Genomic DNA, 19,083 nt, shown 5'->3' on the forward strand with positions numbered 1-19,083 from the left:
CTCGTGAACTAGAATGTATTGGGAAACTGACAACTGTTTTTATTGTCAGTATTTTTCCAGTGTAACATGTCTTCCAACTCTGTAACACATCGAAACTTCCGAAACAAACATGGCTTCACTGCGCTTCCCTTTCATCTTCCCCAACCCCAAACCCCCTCAATCCCCACGTCCTTTCTCCAAATTCGCTGCCGCGGCTGCCACCGCCGGAGCCACCGCCGCAGTCATCGCCGTCTCCTCCAATGACCGCCACCGCCTCTTTCTCCAGAATGCATTGAATTCGTTCCTCTCTTCAAACAATTCCCTGCCTCTTTGGGGCTCCCTCAGTTTAGCTGACAGTGGGGTTCCAGTTGTTGACTCCAAGACCGGATCCTCGTTCCCTTCGATTCTAGAAGATTCTCAGAAACTATGCGGAATTGGTTTAAGGAGGAAGTGCGTTTTAGGTTTAAAGAACATTGATGTGTATGCATATGGTATATGTTACTTCATAATCAGTTTTCTTCCTTATTCATCATTGATTTCAATTTAGTGCAATGTGGAAAAATTTGAACTTTTATTGTATTTCTAATTTGGGTAAAATTGTGATCTTTGTTGAAGGTGTTTATGCTGATGATGATGAAATAAAGAAATATCTTTCTGACAAGTATGGGAAATTTTCGGAGGATCAGTTTAAGGGCAATAAGGAGTTTACTGAAGATCTTCTGGAGAATGATATACATATGACAGTAAGGCTTCAGATTGTTTATGGAAAATTGAGCATTCGTTCGGTGCGTAGCGCGTTTGAAGAGTCTGTTGGAAGCAGACTGATAAAATATGGGGGACCGGATAATAAGGAATTGCTTCAGAGGTGAAAAAGTTTCTTCAACTTGTGTTACTTGTATATAGATCTAATAAACCGTTGTAAATTTTATTCCGATTGTTTAGTTTCTTTGTAAGATGCTTTGTTAAATCGTATTTGAATCTAATTGGATTGAAGATTTCATGTTGTGTATTGTGGTTATACTTGACTGCGATGCTTTGATGTAGGTTTACTTCACAGTTTAGTGATGAAATCAAAATACCTCGCGGGTCTGTAATTCATCTCGTAAGGGAGAAGGGCCATGTTCTTCGTACAACGAGTAAGATATCCTTCCCCGTGTTTGCATTTTCATCTTCTCAATTTTCAGAATTATAATGCAGTGTATGTATAGTCTTTTTTGCGCTTCATGAACCATGCCAATCTTTAGAGCACTTAGTCGCTTATGCTTGATACTATTCTTGTTATACATTGCAACAAGAGTCTTTGATGTTAATTTTGTCCTGGTTGTTGTAGTTGACGGACAAGAAGTGGGAAGCATCCAGAGTAAACTCCTATGTAGATCAGTCCTAGATCTATATGTTGGCGAGGAATCGTTTGATAAACAGGCCAAAGAAGAAATAGAGCTCAATATGGCTTCTTATCTCCAATAGACTGCTAAATAAAAATCTTCTGTAATGTAAGACACGGGTTCAATCCTTGTTAATTCCATGCCTCTAGTAAGTTTTGTTTGATATCGTGTAAGTTATTCAATCTTGTTGATGTATCCCTTGCGCTTCGAGATTGCTATACCATGAATTTATTCATATCTCATTACTATCTCTTATGCTTGCAACTTTTTTGAGAATGACCGGGATAAAATGATTTATCCAGCAGAGTTCTCCCTGCTCGAAGTAATTTGTCCACAAGAGCATGACCGGGCTGAAATAACTAATGGGTCAATATTTGGTTATGCCAACCCTATTCTGGCATAGGTCAATATCTAATGAAGATATGATTGAGAAGACATTTATTACTAATGGAGGATATCATGACCTGGGATATGGGACAATCAAGCATGATTCCCAATCATCATTAAGAGGTTATAACAATGAAGATCAATGGCATTGAGTGACCTCTAATGAGTTTTCCTGTAAGGTGGACCAAAATTGCTATATAAGGAGGAGAACGCAAGAGAGGAAAAGACATTCACAAATTGATCGAGCTTCGTTGGTCATACACCAATGGAGTAACAATGATGTACTTTTTCGAGTACAATAATGAAAACACATCCCTACTATTGAACCGATATACCAAGAATATAACAATGATGTACTTTTTTTATTCACTTTTGTTGCGTTGCCGCTTACAAAATCAAGATGGTTGTATTTGACACCAAGCAATGGCATTCCCATCTTGGTTATTAAAAGTTCTAATCATAAAAAGACTAGACAGAAAGGTAAAAATAATCAATTACATGGTGAACGTGTTTTTAAAACATTACTAATATCTAGGTGTTTCAGATCACTTTTTGGAAGAGAACTTTATAAATATGATAGGAAATGGTCCCATGATCACAGTAAGCTGTATAGTAGAAACTCTTGGCCACCATGAGGAATGTATTCTTGATACTTGAGGGCAGATCATTTGGAGAACTTTGAACCACCAATTGCACCAGTTCTTGCATCCCCGCCTCTACTTCCTTGCAATCGCTGCCAACCTGTACCTGAAGATAACAAAAATGTAAATATTCAGGATCTGAATGTTAGAGTATTGAATGAGCCAAGTCAAAATAACCTTGCACTAAATCTCTTTACGGAAGCTAGGCATAAAACTAGTATTCATTACTAACCCAGTTGTATTCGAAATTATAGATGCTCAGGCAAACTCTCCTAGTGACGTCAAGCAATTTCTGGTACCGAGGATCAAGCTCTAGATCTTCTGACCAATTGCCAGAGGTTAAAATTATTGTTTGCACAATTAATTCGGCATCTCCTGGGGATCTGAGTCCTTTACTCTGCCTGCTTGCGAACCAACTTTGCCACTGATCATTTAACAAAATGAAAATCTTTAGCATAAAACTCTCAAGTTCTTTCTATTTGCTATTCACTTACATGTTTCATTTAAGTTGTGTTCATAGAAGTTACAATTACAAATGCATTTAAAGTTACAAGCCTCAAGAGGATTTTCACTCACCATTCGAGTCAAATAATGTGAATTTTCTTGGTCATGGCGCTTAAACATTTGGAAGCCAATGAGATCAAGGGTTGTCTGCCAAACTCCCATGAGTTTTTCATCTAACCTGTCCTTTAACCACCTGCATCAAATTACACATGCATATTCAAAAACATATTTTGTTGCATCGGTCGTGGAATTTAATTTCCACATTGAGTTATTAACCAGAGTTCAAATTTTCAAATGATATCAAATGTCCAGTACTGGGCATGAGAAGGGTAAAGAGTATATGAATGATATATTTACTTATTCAAGTTGTTGATTTCGTTTATCTGATTTCCAAATTCATCTGTAGTTTCTATAACTTTACATTTCGCCTTCATTATCCGGATCAAAATTTTTGTTTTTGCCCATGCAAGTCTCTCTAAAGACCTCTCAGGCTCAAATATGCTGGCTGCTGCGACAAAATAAGCGTATTGGAGTCTATCTTTGTCCACTCCAAACCCTTCTAGTTCGCATTCCAGGTACCACCTATTATATAAATAAGCAATTGTAAATATTGGAAAGTTTATTAATTGTTGCTTTCGTTGAATGAATCATGTAAGAGAGTGTTCTTTGGTTATTAGTCTTACCTTTGGATTTCTTCCCACTCTTTCTTATGCACTTCTTGACACTTATTATAATCCAATTTCGCAAGTTCCAGATAAACATCATTATTCACGTACGGCATCCTATCAAAATTGAGATTCTAAGTTTTTTCGATTTGTCGAAACAAAGATCAAACAGTACGGATTGGGGGACGAAACTAAGATTCTTACCTGTAAAGGGTCTTGCCAATCCAAACATCATTCTTACCACCGTAGTGCTCAAGGTACAATCTTGCCTCTACTCGGGGTAGACTAGCATACCACGGCACATCCAGAGCATAACCAACCTGCAGTGTTTGGTATGCACATAGTGATTTAGAAAGTGTGTTACTGTATAGATCTATATGCATATAAAATGCTTAAATTTTAAGGTTAATTCGGCTAAAATTAGAACTTACCTCGCGAGGTAAATCTTTAGTTATGATCCATTTATCGAAAAGCTGTTTTGCAAAACGTTTCTTCGTTAAATAACTGCCAGAGAAGCTCCTGGCATTCTCAAGAATTTCCTCATCTTTAAACATCACTTGAGAAGCTCTATACAAATTGAACATGCCTGTCACGGCTTGGTTCACCTGTCCCGCAAAACAGAAGAATTCACCATCTTTCTCAAAATTCTTGAACACATCTGCCAAATTAGGAATCAAATTCGAACATTTTAGTTTATTTATGGAGATATTATATATATTTCTTCAAACCAATATGAGAAAAATATGCAGATATCGAACTTACCAGGCGAAACTTGATGACCATGCAACCTGAGAAGTCTAAATCCCATTGCCGTGTCATCAATATCTTGAACTTCTGAATTTCTCGCCCAGCAAATTCCTTTCTCCGTCCAGTATCTAAAATTTACAAATTACATCAATCAAGTGAATAATCAATTATATAGAAGACAATGCAGGTATATTTTCTCAAATTCACACATTTTTCATCGAGTATTTGCAATTAAATCAACTTATCATATGTGGAGTATACCTTGACAAATAGTTCATAGAGTCCTTAATCTCTTGCTTAAAATATCTCGAAACTCCAAGGCATTCTAGCCGATCCACAGCCCATATGTGCTCAAACAAGTCCACCGGGAAGACATTTGGAACTGGCAAAATAAACATTTCCACCAAATTTAATCATAAAAAAAAAAACTAATTGTACATAGATTAAGAAACGTGGTAAAATATTATTTTGTTGGAGAATTTTACCTCCTCCATTGAACTTCTCAACAATTTTCTGTAGGTAGTTGAGAGCATTTTTGTCACCCGTTTGCATAATAGCAAAAGCTGTGGAGGATGGAGAGAACAAGAACGATCCATCTTGAGATTGAAGCTGTAGAAGTTGGTTCCAATCCAAGTCCTGCATTCCTTCCAAACTATGAAGCAATGTGGTTGGAACCTTGTGCAACACATCTCTTGGTATTCTGTCATTTAGATCAAAATTATCAGTTACATCTAAGATGATAATTCTATTTACAATGTTTGTTGGATTGAAGAATGAGAATACATACTTTTTGAGCTTTTGGTCTCTCATAGAAAATATTTCCTTCAAGATTGGAGAATCTTCAGGCACTTCAATATTCAAACTTTTAGCAATATTGAGAAGAGAAGGAAAAGCAACTTCAAACCCAATGGGCATGTGCTCAGCATTCTCATCTTGAATTTTGTCTAGATTGTCCACAAAAAATTCCATTCCTGTAAAATATGAACATGCAATATATTCATAATTAGTTCTTTTTAGTCCCTATCACAACTAAAAGCATATAATTTGACATGTATAAATATACCTTTGTCACACATGTCAGGGTGCACATTCCATGATTTTAGTGCAATAACACAAGCCAAGGTGTTCAGAATCCTGTCATGGGCCACAAATAGTTCATCTCCCCATGAGCCATCAGCAAGTTGATTATCCACAATCCATTGAAGAGAAGTTGGGAATTGTGGCTTATTTTCATCATCAGCACTTTTCACCAGTGCAACCCAAGCTGTGTCATAAGCTGAAATGCTTATCTCCCCATCTTCCATGGACCTCAGCATCCTTTTCACCTCATTGATCTGTGCCCTAATCTTGTTAGTCACCATAACCTACATGAGCACGAATGATTAGCCGAAAAGCAAGTCCAAAATATACTCGAGATCTTGCTTGGTTATAAATATACATAATATTCAATCATTTTAGAAATTTTATTTGATGAAAGGATCATAGATTCATCAAAGTATCAAATGATACATAGTGCAATATAGTCAAAACAAGCACAATATTTAGGGTAAAATCTAAGCAATAAATAAACTTAAATACTAATTATTTCATAGACATTCATATTCTATTATATCACTCTTTATAGAACTAGTGTAGTGATGACATACCTGATGAAATGATTCAGCAAATCCATCATTCTTCACAGCCTCGTCAGAAAGCACACTGTCTTGTGAAGCTTCATTAAGATATTTTGATAAATAGTCATTAATTACATTAATTTGATGTTGTATTAAAAAAGTTTAATTCAATAATATTATACACATAAATGAGTACTTATTATTTTACCTTGTGAATGCATGGGCTGAAATCCACTCTCAGAGTTCTTATCATGTTGTGCTTTGATGGCTCCAACGGGACGGGTACCTATACCAAATATTAAATAAATGAATCAATACATATTTAAATTTTTAAAAAAATCTTATCTAAGAAAAGGTTCGTTATTAACTAATACTCATTGATTTAAACAGTTAAAACTTTATAATAAACAATTAAATATTTAATTATTTACTAAAAATGATTTTTTATAAATAGATGCAATCGTTTCTTAACAACAAATATATTATATGTATATAATTAAATAAATGACTACAAAAAATCCACCAAAATACATGAACATATCATTATAATCGTTATCACAAAATTTATCAAAATGATATAAGTGAAAACCAAACAAAAAAGAATAAGAACAAAATAAACTAAAAAACAACAAATAAAATAACAAATTATAATCCGTTAGCACAAAATTTATCAAAATGATATAAGTGAAAACGAAATCGAGTAGGTACAAAACAAACAAAAAAACAACAAATAAAATAAAAAACCACAAATATATGATATCAACCAGCCAATCATCAGACAACAACAAAAACAAGAGATCAAAACGATAAAACTCTTTTCATTACTATGAGGACACAAATTAGATCTCAGCACACAGAAAACACCATCAAAACATATTACGTTGCATGTCGTAAATATGGTTGACATGCAGACCAACGTTAAACATTTTCCAGATAGGTTGAAGATATGAACTAATATACCTTTCAAGGAGTGAAAGGATGATTGAAGGGATAGGTTGGAAGGATAGTTCGACTTGGCTGCTGGGAGTTTCACAGCATAAAAAGGAAGCATGGCACTAGCGCAAACTGAGATTTGGGAAGCCATTGAGCACTGTTTTTTGAGTGTGAGAGAGAGAGAGAGATTTGTTGTTTGATGCACTGGTTCTTGTGATTCACTGTGATTTTTCAAACTATCGATGTGTCTCTTAAATAGTGTGAAGGAATGTAACTATTATGGAAGTTGTTAAACAGGTGCATTTAACATTACCACTGCATGCATTTCTACCATATTATTGGGTTTAGGACATTGAAATTATCTCACTTAATCTGGTAAGTGGATATACGTTTGACTGTACAATTGACTACATTCATTTTCTAAATAGAATAAAAAATTAATTACAATTATAATTTCATTAAAATATAGAAATTAACATTTTTGTTAATTAATTTATACAATTTTAAATTTGTTTTTTTAGTATTTATTCTAATTAGGAATTTGGTATTTGGAAATTCTAATTTTAAGAAATTAGTTTTGGTATTATACTATATATAAAACTTAAAGGGATAAGGATAGGATAGGTTGACGCAACAATTTCATTAATCTTACAAAAATAAAAATGACTGTTTGGTAAAAGTAAAAGTAAAAATTAAAGAAATTTTAATAAATGACAAAAATACCATTTGATGAAAGTGAAAAAAATTAGAAAAAAACAATAAATATTTTATAAACTCACTATGGATCGAACTCTAGTATATTTCGATATGGATAGTTTCTTAGTTCGATAGAGCTTAAGTATGTGTACGACTCAAAGTCTAGTACTGAAGTTGAAAGAGCTTATATGAATTGCATTTCATATATTAGTATAGTAAGTTCTTTGATGTATGTCATGGTCTGTACGAGGCCAAACATAACATATGTAGTGAGTCTTGTAAGCAGGTATATGACGAATCATGGAAACACACACTAACAAGCATTGAAGTGGATTCTAAGGTACATAAGTGGGTCTCTAAAAAGAGTTCTGATTTATGGTGGAGTCTGTGGTGATGATAGCAAAGCAGAAATCGAAGGATTTGTCGACTCTGATTATGTAGGTTGTATGCATTCTAGAAAAGCTATTTTTGGATATATATGTTTGGCACAACAATCAGTTGGCGACACTTTAGAAGATTGTTGTCTTATCAACCACTGAAGCGGAGTATATTGCCCTCACTGAAGCTCTGAAAAAACTATTGTGACTTGAAGATTTTGTTAAGGAGTTGAAACTTCAAAGTCAAGCAATCAATGTTAAATGTGATAGCCAAAATGTAATACACCTGTTGAAGAATTCAACCTATCATGAGCGAACCAAACACATCGATGAGAGGCTGCATTTCGTCAGAGAGATAACCGAGCGTGGAGAAGTCCAAATGTAAAAGGTTTCGACAAAAGATAATATTGATGATATGATCACCAAGACATTGCCAAGTTGCAAGTTTTTCCATTGTATGCAGTTGATAAAGCTGCATGAAGAAATCCAGTTTGTTCCCTTGATGTTATAGAGTTTGTTCTAAGGTGGAGATTTGTGAGATTTTATATCGAACTCTAGTATCTCGCCAATGATAGCTTTTTGGTTCGACAAATTTTAAGCATGGCGTCAAAGTCTGTTCATATATTGTTATCAAAGTCCTGCATGTTATAATCGAAATATGTTCTAGCATGCAGTAGTGGATAATGCTAGGTTTGTTATCATATCGAATTGGGTCTGCTTGTTTAGCCTAATTATTTAAGTTAGCTTGTAGCATAAGTTAGCTTAGTAGTCTATGAATAATCTTGTTCTCTCAGGTTGTTGAGAGAGATGGTTATTTTTATTAACTTGTAATGTGTAAACCCTAATAGAGAAAGTGAATAGAAAAACAGTTACAACCAATCCTATTATTTATTCTTCTTCCCTCTTCTCTCTCTTCCGTGTAACCTAATAGGGTTTCTCGTGTTTGTTCAAGAAACTCAATCTTTCTCATAGTTTTTGATTTGTTTTTAACGGGACTCCGACACAACAAACTGGTGCGATGAGCGTGGAGAAGAATATATCGTCAACAAAGTATGAAATTGAGAAATTCACCGGTGTTAATGATTTTGGTTTGTGGCGCTTGAAGATACAAACCCTACTGATTCAGCAGGGTTTGCTATAAGCATTTAAGGGAGTCGTAACCAAGGATGTTGTGTAACACCCCATTTAAATATTTAGTCATTGTGTATTTGTTTGTGAATTATATTAACATAATTAAGGGTATGTATAAAGGGTGGATATGAGGATTTGGTCTTAATGTATTAATTTTAAATAAAAAGCTTATAATAATATTATAATGATAATATAATGAATAATATATTAGGTAGAAGTTAGAAGGGATTTAGGGAGAATAGAGAACACGTGAAAAAAGAAACAGAGAGAAGGAAGAAGAGATAAGGCAACAGGGAGACTAAGGAATTCTATCAATCTTGAAGGTTCAAAGCTCAAAACTAAGGTGTTAACTCTCTGATTGTATGATTGACATTAATTTTGGTAAAACAAATTAGACATCAACATGTTAGATAGATTGTTTCAACTTGCAGAAAATATAAGTTGAACAAGAGGTTCTATCAACTGCAATTGGTATAACAAGTCGAATAAGATATCCTGTGTAGGATCATCCAACATCGTGACTGAGTGTTAAGATGAGCTTTTGGATTCTATTTAAGTTGTTATAGATGCAAAATATTTGGAGAATATTATGCAATCCAATATGACGCTTAATTTAAGGATAAAATTTTTTATCTGTTTTTCCAAATGTATTCATAGTTTCTAAATAAGGAGATTATTTAGGAAACTAATGATTGAAGACCTATTCTTATGGAGAATCTTGTGCAGATTTTTTGCAACCTCCTCGCTGCATTTTGAAGCCCAAATTCAGTCTAGATATGTTCTTTAAATAGAAGATTACAGACCTAATTGAAGATTAGAACTTACGGAGGATATGTTAAGGTTTGTGTGTAAATTGTGAGCATCTCTAATATCATTCTTGATAGAAGAGTATGATTTTTTTTAAGTTGTAAGTTTTGAGATGCATTCATAAGTTGTTAGGTATTGAATGTATGCATGTCACTTAGGTATTGTTGATACATTGTTCTAAGTGTGAGTTGCTTGTGGTTCAAGCTATTATTTTAGATCGAAGCTTTTAAGCAAGATCAAGTATTCTTGATTAAGAGGATCTTAATATAATGTTTCTTGTAATTGAAGATTGAGGTAAAGATCCATCAATATTAGTAACTAAGATTATTATTGTGAGACATCACTGCGGTGATTGGAAGTGAGAGGGGTTTCTCATATCTAGGAGGTTTCTAGGTAGAAGTTGAAATGGGTAGGGATTAAGTGAGAAGGAAGTAAACCGGAGGTTGTTTGCATAGTACATTGAATCGATATTACTAATAGTGGATTTCCTTCCTGGCTTGGTAGCCCCTAGAGTAGGTTTGTACACCAAAATGGGTTAACAATTTTGTGCGTTTGTTTACTTCTCAGTCTTATTTTTAAATCATGTTTACCTTGCCATCATATGTTGTTCAGAGATCAATGTCTCGATATCTCTTAGGACATTTGAGATCTGAATACCAGAATTTCATAAGGTAAGGGGGATAATGGGTTATCTTAATGGTGATTGAATATGAGAGGGTAGCGAGGGTTCCTTCACCTCTTAGGATTTTGAGATTATATTTGAATTCTAAAATTGTATGTGTGTTTGTATAATCGATTGATGAAATTTTGAATTGGATTGCATGAGTATGATGAATGTGTTGTTGTATTTCAAATTCATGTTGTTTCCTTTTAGTGTGTTTGAATTGATGTGTATATGATGCAAGGAATTATGAAATTGATGTGTACATGTGTGTTAGATTATTGTATGTTCATATGAAATAGACCCGTAATTCGAATATGTGTTTTAATCTGGAAAAATGGAGTTTTTGGATGAATAAGAACTGGTTTCGTAATTGAAAATTATGTTGAAAATTTCCTCTGCGAAGGAGAAACCGATTTCCTGAGTGAACACAGAGGTTTTTGGGTTACTGGAAGTGCAGAAACCAATTTCCAGTTTTGAGGAAACTGGTTTCCACTGAGTCGGAAAGAAAATTTTTAAACTTCAAAAATCCATAACTTGGCATGTGAACGTCCGAATGAAGTATCGTTTGAACCGTTGAAAGGTTGATTTAACGTACTTTTATTTTAGGGGAAATATCCCTTTTGGTCCCTTAAGTATACCCATTGGTTCTCTTTGGTCCCTCAATTATTTTTCGTGCCAAATTGGTCCTTTAACTTTTTAATAGATGCATACGAGTCCCTTCCGTTAGTGAAAGTCTGTTAAAAATCTACGTGGCAGTGATAGGTGGATTTGACCAACTCTTGTGATGGAATTAGCGTCTGAAAAACCGACGTTAAAAGCTATTTCTGGATTTTAATTATTGTTGTTCATGTTCTTCCCCCAATTTTTAACAATGAAACCCTACCCATTGAATCAGCCACAAATTTTATAAATTTTACAACATTAAAACAATTTATACTATCAAAAGTAACCAATCATGAGTGTGGAAAGGTCGAGATCTTGTTCGTAGTCAATGACATTCTGCTAGAGTTTGCAGCAAGATCAGTACAATTGGTAAAATCGACCAGCAGAAAAACAAATGATAAATATTAATACTGCATATAGTCTGTAAGTATAAGATCAAGGCATATATAGTTCAAAACATCACAGAATAAGTTACCTAATCACAAAAATTTGCACAATCATCCTAATGTCAAAATGTTGATTGAAATAAGAGTAGATTCATAAGTAACTCCATGATTGGTGTGATTGTAGAACTTGTAAAATCATCTCACCTTCCACCCAATTTTTGTTTACCTGTTCGTCAATTTTGGGGGATAATGGGAATTTACAAAAATTCTCATCAAAACCCACATTGTACCCCCACTGCAATTCCAATTGCTTAAGGTGTTGCTTTTCAAGAAGTACTTTTTCAATCTCTGAACATTATTTCGCAGGAAATCCAACCCTTTAATTTCTAATCTCCCTCTAAGGTTTCAAATTTGAAGGTGTTGCTTTTCAAGAATTATCGAATGTTGAAATGTAAAATTGTTTCAATGTTGTAAAATTTATAAAATTTGTGGGTGACTCAATGGTTAGGGTTTCACTATTAAAAATTTGGGGAAGAACATGAACAACAATAATCAAAATCCAAAAATAACTTTTAACGTCGATTTTTCAGACGCTAATTCTATCACAAGAGTTGGTCAAATCCACCAGTCACTGCCACGTAGGTTTTTAACAGACTTTGACTAACGGAGTAGACGGGAGAGACTCATATGCGTCTATTAAAAAGCTAAAGGACCAATTTGGCACGAAAAATAATTGAGGGACCAAAGTGAACCAAAGGGTATGCTTAAGGGACCAAAAGGGTATTTCAACTTTATTTTAAATTATTTTCATGTCAGAATCCCAACTCTTAGACACGTTAATGTGTGTTTCCGTAACTGTTGAACTACGACGCGTATGTGGATGGAATACGAAATAGCCTCGTTTGAATATGTGATGAACTTGTGATGTTTACTTGATGAATATGCAATTATTCTATGGTGAGTTGTAATAACTTGAATTTGATAATATTCTTGTGTGATGGAGTAATTTGAAGGGAGAATTACGGTGAGTATGTGACTCATGAGTGATTAATGAGGATCGTGGCATGCATAATGTCATAATGTTTATGTTTGTGGTATGACATACATTCATATAATAGTATGTGAAGATAGGTCTAGGTGGGAATCCATGATGGGTGCCTAGTCTCGTCCGGACTCTCGGGGTAGAGTCGAGTTGAGATAAGTCGTAATTCGGGGAAACACCTAAGACTTATTAGGATTCCGACGGAAATCAAGTTCATATAATTAAACCGTATTGGTTGTGTTGATACCGCATGCATAGTATCGTGATGGGTAAATCATTTTGCATTCATAATTGAAAGATGAATAGGTCACATTGTTTAAACTATCCATTATAATAGAATGCAACATAATAACTTCCACTAATCTAAACTATCCATTTTTTTAATTCAAAGATTATTTCATTAGGTGAAAGAAGATGAAAGAAGAGTATGTTACATGAGATAAGTTCAGGTTTGGGGGTAAACTCTGTAACCATGTTTTGGAATCTATTCTATGGTCTAAGTCAACCAATTGATGAACAATTTGGTTGCATGACCTGTGAACTTGAACAACCGAAACAAATTGAAACCTGCTAATCATAGACAAATAATCCAAAATTATAGGTTTGAACACAACATCAAAGGTCACATTGTTTAAGCAATCAAGAACTGATAAGATATCAGAAAGCAACACCACCTAATCCATCTTTAGGTCCAAGGTCAACTGTAATGTCCATTTCGCTGCCAGAGCTTCTGAAATATAGAAGGATCAAATGTCCTACTTTTTAGTAGCTGAGAGGATTGTGTCTATATTATGGCTTTTGATCTCGCACCCATAGCTGAAAGTATAGATATTATTTACACTTACCATAAAAAATATATATTAGCTTGTTTTTATTTTGAAAATAAGGCTCTAATTTAAAAATAAAAGAATAGTCATTAATAAATAAAGATTAAGCAATTTAACATTTGAACAATAATTTCTTTTTGGTGTAATTGTAGACTAACACTTTTCAAGGCGAAGTTTCTTAATATTTGAGGTTTTATGCGGTGGTTCTGCTCATCTTATCTATAACATCGACATGATTAAATGTTTTTCATATTTTGATAATTGTGAATTTTAAGATCGTCCCTGATTGAGGTTTTATGCGGTGGCTCAGCACATATTAAGAAATTAAAAGATAGAAATTTTATATTGAAAAATATAATACACACATTAATTATCAATTTTTAATTAAAATAATATATAATTTTTAATTTTTTTTCTACATTTAACTCTTAACATGTATTCTTATAAAACTTGTTAGGATTACCCTTATAAATAACAGATAGTATAGATATTATTTAACCATGCAAACACATGCTGTCAAACTGTTAATATTGAGATAAATATAATGAAATTTAATTCTTCAAACAATTAAAAACACTGTTAAGTTTTTGAAATAAATAAACTTAAATAATTTAGTCTCTACCTTATTTATTTCATGAAAGAAATATAGAGGAAAGAAAACAAAGAAAAAAACAAGAGAAATTTTATTTGTTTTGTATAAGAGAAAATGAAACTAAAAGATAAGAACATAGATTTTTTTACCCATATGCCAAAAAAAAAAAGTCTGTCACAATTTGAAACCACCTTTTAAAATTAGGGTTTGATAAATGGTTGGTTGAATTTATGCATGCACTTTTTTAATACTAAAGTCGGTCATTGATTGGCCGAACCTATGAAAAGAGTGTTTTCTTCTTTTTTTTTTTCTTCCAATTTTTATGAAATAATTTTAATATTCATAGATTCGTTAACCAATGGCCGGCACCCCAACATAGAAAAATGCAACCATTAGCCTAAACCTAACTTCAAAAGGTGGCAGATTGATTTTTGGCTTTAGTCTTTTGGTCATGTAAGTTGGCGTGTTTTTTATTTTCGTCCATATATGTATCTTATTTTTTTTGAAAATGGTCCCTGAATGTTAAAATTCTTTTAGTTTTCGTCCTTAAAATTGAAATCCGTAGGAAAATTCCAAGGGAAATTCGTAGGATACTTGCAGATTTTCTTGCGGATTTTCACTTTAGAGACTAAAATCAAATGAAATTTAACATTTGAGGACTTTATCCCCAAAAATAAAAATACAGGGATGAAAAATAAAAACACGCCAACTTACAAGGACCAAAAAACTATTTAAGCCTTGATTTTTTTTTCTTCAGATTGTAGCAGATTAAATTTTTTTCATTTTTGTGATATGAATAAAAAATTCAAGAACAAAGTGTATTAATAAAATAACATGATTATTCTTTAAAAAAAGTAAAAGAATAAATAATATATTTTAGTTATAATTTCAATACAATCCATGAATTAAATTTTTTCTTGATTAATATATAAATTTTAAATAATATTTTAACATATATACACATATATATATATATATATATATATATATATATATATATATATATATATATATATATATATATATATATATATATATATATATAAATAAGGCATATCATATGAGAATGCCTTTTTTATATGAGAATGAATGTGAACCATTGGATTTTAAAATAAAAGGTGGAGATTATGGGTGAATCTTTTTTTTTTCTCTCCTACATTTTGAAATAAATGATGTAGGAGAGAGAAAAAAGATTCACACATAATCTCCACCATTTATTTTAAATTCCAATGGTTCTGATTCATTCTCACACTCTCATATAAAGATTGCATTCTCATATGATATATATATATATATATATATATATATATATATATATATATATATATATATATATATATATATATATATATATATATATATATATATATATATATATATATATATATATATATATATATATATATATATATATATATATATATCCCATAACTTTTCATTAGAGAGGCCAACAAATTCTAAAATAAGTAAAAATAAAACTATAAAATAATTATTCTATAACTTATCTCTCATACTCTTGCATATTTAAATTTTTTATAATAAAATTGTTCAATACTTTTTTTAGTAAGATCAGTATTCAATTTTTTATTTAAAAAATTAATCAGGACATTTTAGTCTCTAATTTCTTTCTATTTTATTTGGTTAAATTTTTTTATTAGTTTTGTATAAAAGACAATGAAAAAAATGTATTTATTTATAACATAATATATAAAATTATATTTTATGACAAAAAATATATAGTAAACGTAACATATATATTTTAAGATTAAATTTTATATATTTTGCTATTTATAGTAAATATAAAAAAAAAATTAAAAGTATAATTTTATTACAATGGTTAGATTAATTTTTTTTATATATAATATAATTATTTTTAGTATTTATTCAAATTAGGAATCTAGGATTTAGGAATTATAATTTTATAAATTATTTTTGTATTATATAAATATATAATACTTTGATCGAATAAATATAGGTTGACACAAAAATTTTAATACAAAAATAAAATATGTAAATAAATTTCTCCATCGTAAATTCATCTAACTATAAATCTATTCAAAAAATTATGTAAATGTGTACTTTTATTTTACTTTAACTAACAAAATTAATTTAACTTTTTAAATAAAACACATACCTGTTGAAAGAGTATTGTGGTGTACTTTTCGTTTATATCGTATCCACAGAGATTATTGCGATATCACCGCCGTTCTATAGCCTATTTTGTCTTGAGTTAATGTTACTTTAGTTATGAGTTTGCAAAAGTTCATTCAATCACTTTAGTAGCAAAGAGTAAATTAATGAAAGTTCTAAGTTAAAGAAAATGTATCAAGATTCGATTTCATCGACCTAAATTTGCATGTCTTCCTATAAATATATGTATATGAACTTGTTAACGATCAATATAACTACGTATCGACGTCTATATCGTCCGTGTCCGCAACGATATAGCTAGATTTACCGTATTGTTTAACCGACGATTTCTCCACCGTTTAAACAATACAAATAACGTTTTAAAACCGATACTAAGTAAACATCAAACGCTAAATCCATGTCTGCAACTTATAGTTTGATAGATGATAAAGGTAGGTCTAGATACAAACATTGATGTCTCAAACACTTATATCATAGAAAAGCTTTAATAAACAAACTAAACCATCTATATTGATCATCACTTGTTCATACACAATATATTCACAAGACATAATACAAAAGGCTAGGAAGATTACATCTTATCTTGATACAAAAGAGAGTTAGTTATCCATGAAAATGGTAGCTTGCTCAAGAAGGAAAGGATGAAGATCAACAAGCATCTACGACGATTAATCGACGATCAAAGCTTCGAATCTCCAATTCTTCACTTGCTACAGTAGAATATGCTCTTTTAGGTCTTAGGATTATGTCACACCAAAATAACACTTCTGGCCTCTAGAAAAACCAAACTGAATTACGCAGACCGCGCTTAGCGCGGTGCAGCCGGCTAAGCGCGCTATCCCAAAATGGCTAAACCGCCCAACCGCGCTAAGCGGGCTCCATACCGGGCTTAGCGCGGAAGTTTCTGCCAAAACTTCCTTCTTTTCTTCAAAACCGCGCTTAGCGCGCCTATACCCCGCTTAGCGCGGTACCTTGTTCCAGCAATCATTGGTTTTTGGTCTTGAAATATCTTCTATTCATTTTCCATGGCCCAAGCTTCCATTTATCTAGCAAAAACTATAAAATCCAACACCAATTGCAAAGATAAGCACTATTTGACAATAATATAAATATAAGAATATAAATATATAAAATGATAATATAATACTATTATTAATCACAAAAAGACTTGAAAATTACCAAAAATTACCCAAGATATTAACACAATTTGGTAACTAACAATAACATGTTATGAGTTGGCCATATCTTCGGTGATCTAGCTCGATCTTTAAAGATTCTAACACCATAGGGAAAGAACTAATCGGATTGTTCTGATACGGGCATGCGCCTTTTTCTAAGTCAGTCACCACCAGGCATAACACCCTGGATCGAAGGAAATACGGTTACGATCGATAAAACGAGTTCAACGCCGATAAAGAGACATTGATTATCGATATCTTCATTACTCAATACTTTTGAATGTCATTGATTTCAAAGAAATAGCTGGATCGATGACCACTCGTTCCGCCACCATGCTGAAGCCGCTTTGGCAGCCGCTGGTGTGGCGTTGTCAACCACTAGTCGACCGAACACAACTTCTCTTACCGGAGAAGCAAACCTCAATAACAATGATCTTTAGCAACCAAACTTGATTCTTCCTCTACCACGGGCGGGAACAACCCAAACACCGCTACTTCAGATTCCATCTACAAGTCATATAGAGTGACTTGGGATTTTGAGAGGTTTTGGAATTCTTGAGGAAAACCTCGAATCTTAAGGCATGAACAAATTGATTAACGACATTTACAACATTGTTTAACAAACAAAACTCTAAGGCAATGAAAGAAAGGTTCATTCGTTTGGAGGAAAGCTTTCAACACATTCAACCCCGAGAAAATACAGTGCAATAAGCTAATTTTAAAAAAAATCGAACTGAGCGGCCGGATTCGTTGGCAACAAAAGAAGAAAGGAAAGTCCATAAATCGAAAGAACACTCCAAAGGTAGTAAACGTAATTCTCCTCTAATGAGTCGGATAAGAGACAAGGGAAGTTACACTCTGTAACGAATGTCAACCAAACTGAACACAACCTAAGCATCCTCTATGTGCTCGAATTTTAGAGAGACAAAAATCCCTAAATCCATGCAAAAACCTCATAAGTTGTAAAGTACAGTGAGAAAGAAGCTATCGACAAGCACGTGCAACTTATGAATGATCGACTCAACTACTATTGAACAGAAGATGCCTCCAAATGCATGTTATTTGCATTGACGGTTTTCAGACCAGTGCAACTATGCTTCAACGGCCTTCTTGACAGATGCATCAAGTCGTGGACAAATTTCTGTGATCGACTCACCATGCATTTAACCGTGCAGAAAAGATAACCAGTTAATATAGCCTCATTTAGTTGTATCATGCAAGGAGCAAAAGAGAGTCTGCGATCATACATAGGCCGATTCACCCAAGTCTCAATATAAGTTGAAGGAAACAAAGAATCTATTCAGTGTTGCATCTTCGAGAATGGCTTTCTTCGTAACCATCCTTTCCGCACCAAACTATGAAAGAAAAAGGTAAGGACAACTTAATAGATGTTGAACTTGGCTCAACCATATATAACATTGGAGGAGAAACTTAACAGCCGCTTCGATAATACAACCTGATCCATCGATATTTGTTTTGAGCGTCCGTCGAGAAAGGATCTACGTAGGCAAAGAGAGGATACCGATAAAGGAACATATAATCGGTACGATCGGTATACTCCCCTAAAAACTTCCCTCAGAAGAATCTACCAAGAGTGTGTGAATACCAAGTTTAGAAAGGCAGGAATCCGACCCCCTAACACCATGTGAGAATCTTCCTGGACAGATAGATCTAAGTATTTCCGTTTTCAAAAGGGACATGGCCACAACATT

General features: G+C 33.0%; 2 protein-coding genes across 2 annotated transcripts; one reads left to right on the forward strand and one right to left on the reverse strand.

Moving 5' to 3' along the window:
* Window positions 1-8: 8 nt before the first annotated feature.
* LOC131621602 (fatty-acid-binding protein 1-like) lies at window positions 9-1,527 on the forward strand. The gene is made up of 4 exons (XM_058892639.1): window positions 9-470; window positions 595-844; window positions 1,024-1,115; window positions 1,310-1,527. The coding sequence occupies exons 1-4, from the start codon at window positions 110-112 to the stop codon at window positions 1,444-1,446; spliced, it is 840 nt and encodes a 279-aa protein (XP_058748622.1). The 5' UTR covers window positions 9-109; the 3' UTR covers window positions 1,447-1,527.
* Window positions 1,528-2,291: 764 nt separating this feature from the next.
* Window positions 2,292-7,008, reverse strand: LOC131621658 (ent-copalyl diphosphate synthase 1-like). The gene is made up of 15 exons (XM_058892686.1): window positions 6,885-7,008; window positions 6,133-6,210; window positions 5,955-6,022; window positions 5,372-5,672; window positions 5,096-5,279; window positions 4,794-5,008; window positions 4,570-4,690; window positions 4,324-4,436; window positions 3,993-4,219; window positions 3,766-3,881; window positions 3,580-3,678; window positions 3,254-3,478; window positions 2,969-3,089; window positions 2,625-2,816; window positions 2,292-2,498 (listed from the first exon to the last, which is right to left on the reverse strand). Exons 1-15 carry the CDS (start codon window positions 7,006-7,008, stop codon window positions 2,292-2,294), a joined length of 2,391 nt encoding a protein of 796 aa, XP_058748669.1.
* Window positions 7,009-19,083: the final 12,075 nt, after the last annotated feature.

Source organism: Vicia villosa, unplaced genomic scaffold, assembly GCF_029867415.1.
Source record: "Vicia villosa cultivar HV-30 ecotype Madison, WI unplaced genomic scaffold, Vvil1.0 ctg.000010F_1_1, whole genome shotgun sequence".
In the NCBI taxonomy this organism is placed as follows: Eukaryota; Viridiplantae; Streptophyta; class Magnoliopsida; order Fabales; family Fabaceae; genus Vicia; species Vicia villosa.

Excerpts from the sequence above, each read along its gene's own strand:
- LOC131621602 (XM_058892639.1), top strand. The coding sequence starts at position 110 with ATGGCTTCACTGCGCTTCCCTTTCATCTTCCCCAACCCCAAACCCCCT. Across the intron at positions 471-594 it reads CATTGATGTGTATGCATATG|GTGTTTATGCTGATGATGAT; the intron begins GTATATGTTACT and ends TCTTTGTTGAAG. Across the intron at positions 845-1,023 it reads AATAAGGAATTGCTTCAGAG|GTTTACTTCACAGTTTAGTG; the intron begins GTGAAAAAGTTT and ends GCTTTGATGTAG.
- LOC131621658 (XM_058892686.1), bottom strand. The coding sequence starts at position 7,008 with ATGGCTTCCCAAATCTCAGTTTGCGCTAGTGCCATGCTTCCTTTTTAT. Across the intron at positions 6,211-6,884 it reads ATCCTTTCACTCCTTGAAAG|GTACCCGTCCCGTTGGAGCC; the intron begins GTATATTAGTTC and ends TATTTGGTATAG. Across the intron at positions 3,882-3,992 it reads CTAAAGATTTACCTCGCGAG|GTTGGTTATGCTCTGGATGT; the intron begins GTAAGTTCTAAT and ends CAAACACTGCAG.